We start from the raw sequence: 9,201 nt of genomic DNA on the forward strand, positions 1-9,201 counted from the left end.
AAAAAAAAAAAAAAAAAGAAAATGGGAAGCAATAATATTTGTCTGACCAATTTTCTTTAAAGCCATTTCCATGATGATGATGATGATGATGAGACTCAATTATATATTTGATTTCAGTCACTCCTGATAAATAACAAATTTGGAGAAATAAAAATATCTTTGAATATTTTCAAAGGAGGAGAAAGGAGAGATAAGGAAGGCAGAAAGAAAGGCGGTAATTAAGAAAGAAAGAACTGGGGAGAGGGAGGGGTTGGCGGAAGGGAGGAGAAGAGAGAGGTCGGGGAGAGGACGACAGCCAGGAGCAGAGTTAGTCGGAGAATTTATCGGACCTTAGGCGTGATTATCTCCTGCCTCTGTAGCTGAGGAGTGGGCATCAAAATGGCAACACTAAACCATCCAAGATCTCCTGAGAAAAACTCCCCAGTGGAGCAGAAGATCCCATTCTTCACTATTATCAAATGCGTTGTTTGAGAACGCCCCAGACTGTCTTCTAACGCCCTTTCTTCCCCCGCTCCCCCCTTCCCTGGACGCCATGACAACTGTCACGTGCCCCTGCAAACAAAGCTTCTCCAGGGCTGCACAGGCCCCAGCTGCTCCTCTCTGGAAGGAGCAGGAGGGCTTTGTTGCTGAGATGCACGGAGCCCCCCGGCTGACCTTTCCCTGTGCCAGTGAGTACCTGTGGCGTACACGGGAGAAGGCCTATGAGGACCACAGGAGGAAGGTAGGAAAGTCCCCAGGCCAGCCCCGACAGCTCAGCGGGCACCCGGCAGTGCCCACAAAATGCCCATGCTTTCCTTGGAGACCTGAAGGTGATTTTCTTTCTGGAGATAGCATGGTTGAAATGGCATTCCCAACAAGATTCATCATCTGTGTTGCCATACAATAAAAATCTCATTAAACAGATGAAGGCTTTCATGTGCCACGTTTTAGGGTCATCCTGCTTCTAATCATGGCATATATTTATGAAGTACTTAATTTTTCCCAAGCGACTTGAAAGCATCATCTTAAGACAAAAACACTAGAGGCATCCTTTACTTTACTTTCTTTCTTTCTTTTTTTTTTTTTTTTTTTGAGAGGAAGTCTCTCTGTGCCACCCAGGCTGGAGTGCAGTGGCACAATCTCAGCTCACTGCAGCCTCTGCCTCCCAGGTTCCCACAGGGGTGGGGCTCATTTAGCAAGACAGACCCTGGTGCTACAGGCCCCACTGAGTGAGGAGAAGGCAGCTCCAGCAGAAGGGTGCGGAGCAGCAGGGGCTGGAAGCAGCTCCATGGCGGGGCCCCTCTGACACTCCACAGGTCTCCAACAGGCACTAAAACTTGCATGAAAACAAAGCCTCTCCCAAATTAAGAGTAGAGAGAGTCTGTGCTTTGAATAACTTAGTTTCTTATTGCTTGGCTGAGAATCTCTGAAACTATAAAGACCTTGATAGAATAAGAGGAGAAAAAAAAAGATCTGTGGGAGAGCAATGCACCCCAGTCCCCTGATGACTGCCCTCCTGGAATAGGGGTCTCGTCCCCAGCGCAGCCTTCGCCCTCAGGGTCTGAGTGGCTCCTGCCCCCACCGCTCCCCAGCACACCTGCCCCTATAGCCAGGCTGGCCGTGCCCACGAAGTCACCTCCAGTCTTGCACTGGCTGCCACCTCCTGAAACACCTGTTTCCCCTTCCCTGTGCCAGCTGGGCTTCTCCTTGGATGAGCTTGTTAGTAGACAGGTGCTGCTGAGGAAAGAATCCGTGAGTTTCAGGATATATCAATTAAAACATCTGTCTTCGTCCATTTCTGCTACTAAAACAAGAAAACACAGATTGTCATTTATAAACAGCAGAATTTGCTTCTTACAATTCAGAAGGCTGGAAACCCAGGGCTGAGGCACCAGCAGGTTTGGCGTGTGATGAAGTCACTCTCTGCTTCCAAGACGGCGCCTTGCTGCTGCATCTTCACCTGGCGAAAGGGGCAAGAGGGGTGAATGGCTGTGTCCTTGCATGGCATGAGAGAAGGAAGCCCCAGGCAGCTCTCTGAAGCCTCTCTTATTCATGTATTCACAGGAGCAGAGCCCTCATGACTTAGCCGCTTCCCTAAAGGCCCTACCTCTTATTACCACCACAGTGGGAATTAAGTTTTAACACAAATTATGGAGGGACGTGAACATTTGAGGCATAGCAACCTTCAAAACTGAAAAGCAGGCTGAGCACAGTGGCTCATGCCTGTAATCCCAGCACTTTGGGAGGCCAAGGCGGGAGGATTTCTTGAGCCCAGCAGTTTGAGACTAGCCCTGACAACACAGTGAGGCCTTGTCTCTACAAGAAAATTAAAGTTAGCTGGGCATGGTGGTATACACATGGAGTCCCAGCTACGTGGGAGGCTGAGGCGGGAGGATCACTTGAGCCCAGGAGTTTGAGGCTGCAGTGAGCCACAATCACTCCACTGAATTCCAGTCTGGGCAACAAAATGAGATCTTATCTTAGAAAAACCAACCACAGCCAAACAAGAAACAAACTAAAAAGCAAAGAGAACGAAGTCTGAATAAAAACAGAAAAGAATATCCGAGAACTGTGGGACAGTTACAAAGGTGTAGCACACTTGTAATAAGGATACCAGGAGGAGAAAGAGACAAAGGAACAGAAATGTTTGAAACCACAGTGAATGAGAATTTCCACCATGTTAATGTCAGACACCAAGCCACAGATGCAAGAAGTTCAGAGAATGCCAAAAATGATAAATACCCAAAAAATGACACCTAGGTATATCATGTTCAGACTTTAGAAAGTCAAAGATACAGAAAACCTCCTGAAAGAAGCCGGAGGAACAAGACTCCAAGAGAGGGCCGAAGATGAGGTGACATGTGCGCCTCCTCCAGCCGGGTGAGCAGGAAAAAGCAGAGGGAGACGTGTGAAGTGCCCAGAGGAAGGGAAGCAAGACCCTAGAGTTCTGCACCCTGAGAAATTATTCATCAGAAGTGAAGAAGAAAGAAAGTCTTTCTCAAACAAAAATTGAGGAAATGTGTCAGTTGACCTGACTTGGAAGAAATAGCAGAAGAAATTTTTCAGATAGAACAAAAATGGTGTAGGTCAGTAACAAATCTACATAGAGAAAGGAAACCATCAGAGCGGGAATAAGCAACAGTGAAATAAAGACTCTTACTTTTATTATTCTTAGTTGACCCAACAGAAAAACGTTTGTTCAAAACCATAATAACAGATGGTATTAGATTGCATGTACTTTCATGTGACTCTCTACCTGTGATATAGGTATATATGCTTATAGATCAACATAAGTGAAATGAATAAGCAGCCACTGCCATTGCACCAGCTGTGGCGGGGGCGGGTATGGGAGGTGGGGGCAGCTGCAGGAGTGGCAGTAGCGGGGTGGGACCCCTGTGCCCCACATCCCCCAGGTAGCCACTGCTGCCCCGACCGTTGTACAGCCAGGCAGGACCCGCTCCCAGGCCCAGAGCCTCCACCACTGTGGACCCTGGCCCAGCATGGCTGCTCTTGCCCACCACTGCTGCAGGGAGGGCACAGGACAGAGGTGGGCAGTACCCAGAGCTCACCTCTGGGAGTCCCCAGAACCTGTCACCCTAAGGGCCGCTGTGATGGACCCAGGCCGCGCCGCCTGCTGGTGGGAGAGCAGTGCAGCCGGACACACAGAAGTGGGCAGAGAGGGGCCCAGTGAGGAGCTGGAACCCCCAACCCAGGCTGTAAGGAGGTGCAGTCAGGACTGCACACTCCACGGAGCCTGTGGGAGCCAGGGATGAACAGGAGCCCCACCCCTTCCGAGTGGGCAGGGCAGGAGCTCCTTGGGTGCAGCTGCAGCCACGTGGCAGTCACTACGGACTCAGTCTTGTGTATGGCTCTGCACTCTCAGGGGCCCAGGAAGGCCCTGTCTCCCCACAGGTTCAGAAGTGCCTGCTCCCACTGCCTGGCTTCTGCCACTGTTGGTGCCAGCTCCAATCTTGGAGCAAAGCTGGGGCTGAGCCAGGGCACTGTCACAGCCCAGTGCCCTGGGTGTGCCCACACTTAGGGCAGAACTGACATGCCAGCCCCTTGCCACCTTGGCCCCTCCAGACTCTGGGCACTGGCAAGTGCAGGAGGGAGGCTGAGGGGCACAGTGAACAGTGTGGTGCTGGCCTGCTGTGCCTCTTGGGTGCCATGAACAGCGACAGGAGGCAGATGGGCTCCTGTGCAGAAGGGGGCAGGTCCCTAGTGAAGCCTGACCTTCAACCTGCGGAGGGCCTGAAGCCTGGCGGCCCAGCTGCCAGTCCTGCAAACCAGAGGGGGAACCTGTGGTGCTTTTCCCTGGGCCTGCCCACAGCCACCCGTGGACCAGTCAGCAAGCACTTCCTCTGCTCTGAGGTCCATAAAAACCGTGGACTCAGCCAGACTCCAGCAGAGGATGGAGATATGATGGGGAGAATATGGGCCATCCAACTGCAGTTTAAGATGCACATTTTTACCAACACTCGATTCATGTTTATTAGGTATTTTCTAGGAAAATACAAGCTTTCTCCCAAGTTCTTCTCTTTTTCTGAACCCTCACTGGAGTCACCTTAGCATTCATGTTTCTAGTATGCACCTCAAAACTTTTCCTTGTCTACCCATTGCCCAGTTCCAAAGCCGCTTCCACGTGTTTAGGTATTTGTTACAGCAGTACCCACTTCTTGGATCCAAAATCCATCTCAGTCTGCCTAGGCTGCTACAACAAACATCAGCCTCAGTGGCTTAAACAATGGAAATTCGTGCTACCACAGCTCTGGAGGCTGTGAAACCCACAGTAGGGCTCTGGCAGAATGAGGTTCCTGGGGAGGCTCCCTTCCTTCCTTGCAGGTGGCTGCCCTTCTTGCTGTGTCCGCAATGGCAGAAAGGTAGTGTTCTCCCTCTCCTCCCATAAGGCCACAGTCCTTCGGGATTAGAGCTCCTTCCGTAGGACTTCATTTAACCTTAATTACCTCTGAACAACCCTATCTCCAGATATAGTCACATTGGGGTTAGAGCTTCAACATGAGTTTGGACAGAACAAAATTCAGTCTATACAACACATACTCTATAGAAAGATAAATTTTTTATAATTAAATTTTCAATTCATTTAAAATTTAACTCCACACATACTAGAAGAAAAGATAGGCAAATTATTCTGTAACTTGGGATTAGGGGAAATTTTACTAGCCATAACTCAAAACCCAGAATCAACGAGGGTTAAATGTGACTAAATTAAAAAGACATACTGCATGGCTCAGAAAACAGGCTAAGTAGAAACAAAAACAAACGTATACACATATATTTAACATACATATACATATATAAGTGCTTATATGGATGTATATACTTTATACATACATACGTACAAACACATATATATGTTGTTTTTGGAAAAATAATTGCAATCTGTGTCAGAAAGGGTTATTATCCATATATATATGGATTTCTGAAAGTAAGGGTAATATGTAAATGTGTGTCATAAAGGGTTCTTATCCTTATATATAAAAGGAACTTCTAAAAGTAGGAAGAAAAATGCAAACCACCCCATGTAAAAATGGGCACGTGGTATCACCAAAGTTCACAGAGAAAACATTGCAAATAGCTCTTTAAAAAAATAAAGACAAAATCCTGGGCTCAAGCAATCATCCCACCTCAGCCTCCCAAAGTGCTGGGGTTACAGGCATGAACCACTGCACCCAGCCAACAAATAGCTCTTAACTTAGAAAAAGATTATCAGCTTCCGTATTTTAGAGAAATTCAAATTAAACTCACACTCTAATACCTCTTCTGAACTATTAGATTGGCAAAAATCCAAAATGTTGTTGGCAGGGTTCTGTGGAAAGGGGCATGACCATCAAATGCTGATGGGTGGGCAACGGGCCCAGACCTACGGGGGAATTGAGCATAATCTAATACAATTACATACACATCTGGCCTTTCACGCTGCAGTCCCAATTTCAAAGATATACTGGCAAAGATACAAAACAATATTGTAAAATATTTTAATTGCAGCATTTTTTGTAATAGCAAAATGGGAACCAACCCATATGTCCATCAGGGAGCTGGGTAAATAAATTAGGGTGCTTTTAACACAATAAAGTATGATGCTTTAAAAAGGAATGAGAAACATCTCTATATACTACTATAATGTTATTTCTAGGATGTTCTGTTTAATGAAAAAAGCAAGGTGGAGAAAAATGTGTTTATCTAAAAAGGGGATGAAATGTATATCTATATACACAAGCACATATATGTAATAAATATGTGTACACATAAACACATATTCTATGTTCTTACATTTTGAGGAATGTAAAGAGTAACGATAAAATCAGAAGAATGTCAATGGAACAGGGAGAAGATGAGCGTATAGAACTTAGACGTCTTGGAAAAAGTTGTTTGGCACACTTGGCTCTGGTGCCACGTGAATGTTTTACATACTACAAAACAAAATTAAATTTAAAAAGCATCTCTAACTATTGGAAATAAAATGAACCTAAGTGCAGATGTAAGTGATGCCATAGCCATACTGGGAGGAGCTAGCCCTTCCAGCTGCCTTTGAAACTCAGTAATGTGGGTATTCACGGTGAGATCCTCTAGTCACAAAACAGTGTCGGAAAATTAAGCTATTTTCAGTAATCACGTTAATGGTGGCATGTCAGTATTATTTCTAATCTTTTTTTTTTTTTTTTTTTTTGAGATAAGGTCTCACTCTGCGGCCCCAGCCGGAGTGCAGTGGCGTGACCACGGCTCCCTGCAGCCTCCATCTCCAAGCCTCCAGCGATGCCCCCACCTCAGCTTCCCAAGCAGTTGGGACCACAGGCATATGCCGCCATGACTGGTTAATTTTTTTTAATTTTTTGCAGAGACCGAGGTCTCACTGTGTTCCCCAGGCTGGTCTCAAACTCCTGGGCTCAAGCGAAGCTCCCGACTCAGCCTCCCAAAGTGCAAGGATGACAGGCTGAGCCACCATGCCCAGCCCAGATTGCTGTGTTCACAGTGGAAAAATCAAATGAGTAATTCTGTTGGTGTCATTAAGAACTGGGAATTTCCACTTGGGAAGAGTGAAATGCAGAAGCAAGAGCAATGAGGCTAAGAGGAAGGCAGGCCTGAACTAGAATTGGAAGGAGCATGGGCTCTCTCCACTGCAAAGGGCTGGAAACAACAGCAGCCTCCTAATTACCGTGACTGATACTCAAAGGCCATTTCTCACCAAGAGAACCAGAGCACAGTGGTAGAAATGGCTGATCCCAAGTTGAGATAGGATATATGCAAAATAAGCCGGCATTACCTTGTCACTCTAGAAGCCAAGGAGCCCGTTGAGTCTGCTAGGTTGTGTGGAAAGGTCCCAGGAGCCACTGGAGAAGGTTCTCACCGGACAAAGATGGACAAGTTGAGCACCAATAAGGAAGTTATTTATTTATTCTTGAGACAGAGTCTCACTCTGTCGCCCAGACTGGAGTGCAATGGTGTGATCTCACCTCCGCGGTTTGAGCGATTCTCCCACCTTAGCCTCTCAAGTAGATGGGATTACAGTTTCATGCCATCATGCCCAGCTAATTTTTGTATTTTTGTAGAGATGAAGTTTCACCATGTTGGCCAGGCTGGTCTTGAACTCCTGACCTCAGGTTATCCACCTGCCTTGGCCTCCCAAAGTGCTGGGATTACAGATGTGAGCCACAGTGCCTTGCCAAAGTTAATGAAATAGATTGAAACATGCCAAATATATTTTAACATTATACTTCCTAATGTCTTTAAAAAAAAACTTCACTAGTCATCTTTGGAAGGTACTAAGAACCAACTTACTATTTTGAAAATTGGCAAATAGAGAAAACCTAGTAATTTTCCTGCCAATGCAAAGCTTTTCTTTATAGAAGTATTCCAGCCTATAAATATAGATTGAATGATGGAATTAGAATATTTTCATTTTTCAAACCATAATCGGGTAATGAATCAAGGATCATTCACTGCTGCTAACGTCACGAGGTAGAGACAAGCAGAAATTTGTACCTTCCAATAAAATGTCACTATATCACCTATGGTTTATCAAGGGAAAAAAATGAACCTGAATTTCTAACTGCCAATATACAGAAAATGTCAGGCATGTGATCAGCAAAATCCAAACTCCGAAACTCTACAGGACCAATTATCTGGATTTCTCATAGCAAATTCCAGGGAGATAAACAGGGAAATTATACAGCAGACGTAAAAGATTTGCCGAACAGTGACAATATGGGCCTTTTTATGTGAGTCCTGAGTCAAACGAGGAAGGGAGGAGGGAGAAAGGGAGAGTGGGTCTCCGTTTTTTAATGCTAACAAGCACTCTGCTGGGAGCACTCATTCCCCCTAAGAGCAAACATTCATTGATGATTCTGCCAAAACCAGTCTCTACAATGATGATTACAAAATGGTGATTTTTCGACCGCACCACTGCCTCTACGTTTACCAACTGGCATTTTGCTGTAAGGAAGCACTCCTTCCCTCTTGTACCTAATGTTTAAATTAAACAAGAAGCAACATCAGATAACATCAAGGGGTTCAAAAGGCTTTGTTCAACAAGTTCTGCCATCAGGCAAGCTAGTGTGACATTTTTAATAACAGTCATGGATCTCAAATCTTTATGCAGAGCTTGAAGGAACTGGCTTCTAGAAAACTCTGTGTAGGCATCTCAGATTAAACATGTTTAACTCAGAATTCACCGTCCATACCGCAAACCCACTCACCACCAACCCACTCTGTCTTAGTGTCACCACATATGAAAACTGGAAGCAGAGGGCATTCTTCATTTCTTTTTCTCCCTTCACACCCCCCCCACCCCGCCGACACATGCACACTGCACCTGGGCGCGGCTCCTGCCAGCTCCCCCAGCCAGTGGCCCCACAGACCTAAGCATGCTGCAGGCCCAGGCCTCCTCCCTGGATGACAACAGGAGCCTTGGCACTGGCCTCCCCACCTTCTTTCAGGCTTCTCTTCCTTCACACATAGTGACAGAAGAGGTTGCAAAAAGTGACCATGTGACCATGTCACTCCTCTGCCTCTGTTCTCAATGCTTCCCTGTCCTTTGGGGGCCAAGTTGCAGTTCCTAAGTGTGCTCTGTGCAGCTCACCATCCAGCCCTTTCTCCACCTCCTGACGTCCCATTGCATCTTCTCCGTCTGCTATGCTGTCACCACCCTGCCCATGGGTTCTGTCCCCATGCCGGCCATCCCGTGGGTTCCGTCCCCAGGCTGGC

The 9,201-nt window shown here is 46.4% G+C and overlaps 1 protein-coding gene across 2 annotated transcripts in view; it reads left to right on the plus strand.

Moving 5' to 3' along the window:
• Window positions 1-32: 32 nt before the first annotated feature.
• The window catches only part of CFAP97D2 (CFAP97 domain containing 2), a 29,953-nt gene continuing 20,784 nt past the window's right edge, over window positions 33-9,201 (plus strand). For both annotated transcript variants that reach the window (XM_037735002.1, XM_017518770.2), the window contains exon 1: window positions 33-721. In XM_037735002.1, the coding sequence (XP_037590930.1) occupies window positions 533-721 (189 nt within the window). In that variant the 5' untranslated portion in view covers window positions 33-532. The remainder of the gene's footprint in view (window positions 722-9,201) is intronic.

This window comes from Cebus imitator, unplaced genomic scaffold, assembly GCF_001604975.1.
Source record: "Cebus imitator isolate Cc_AM_T3 unplaced genomic scaffold, Cebus_imitator-1.0 Scaffold703, whole genome shotgun sequence".
NCBI lineage: Eukaryota > Metazoa > Chordata > Mammalia > Primates > Cebidae > Cebus > Cebus imitator.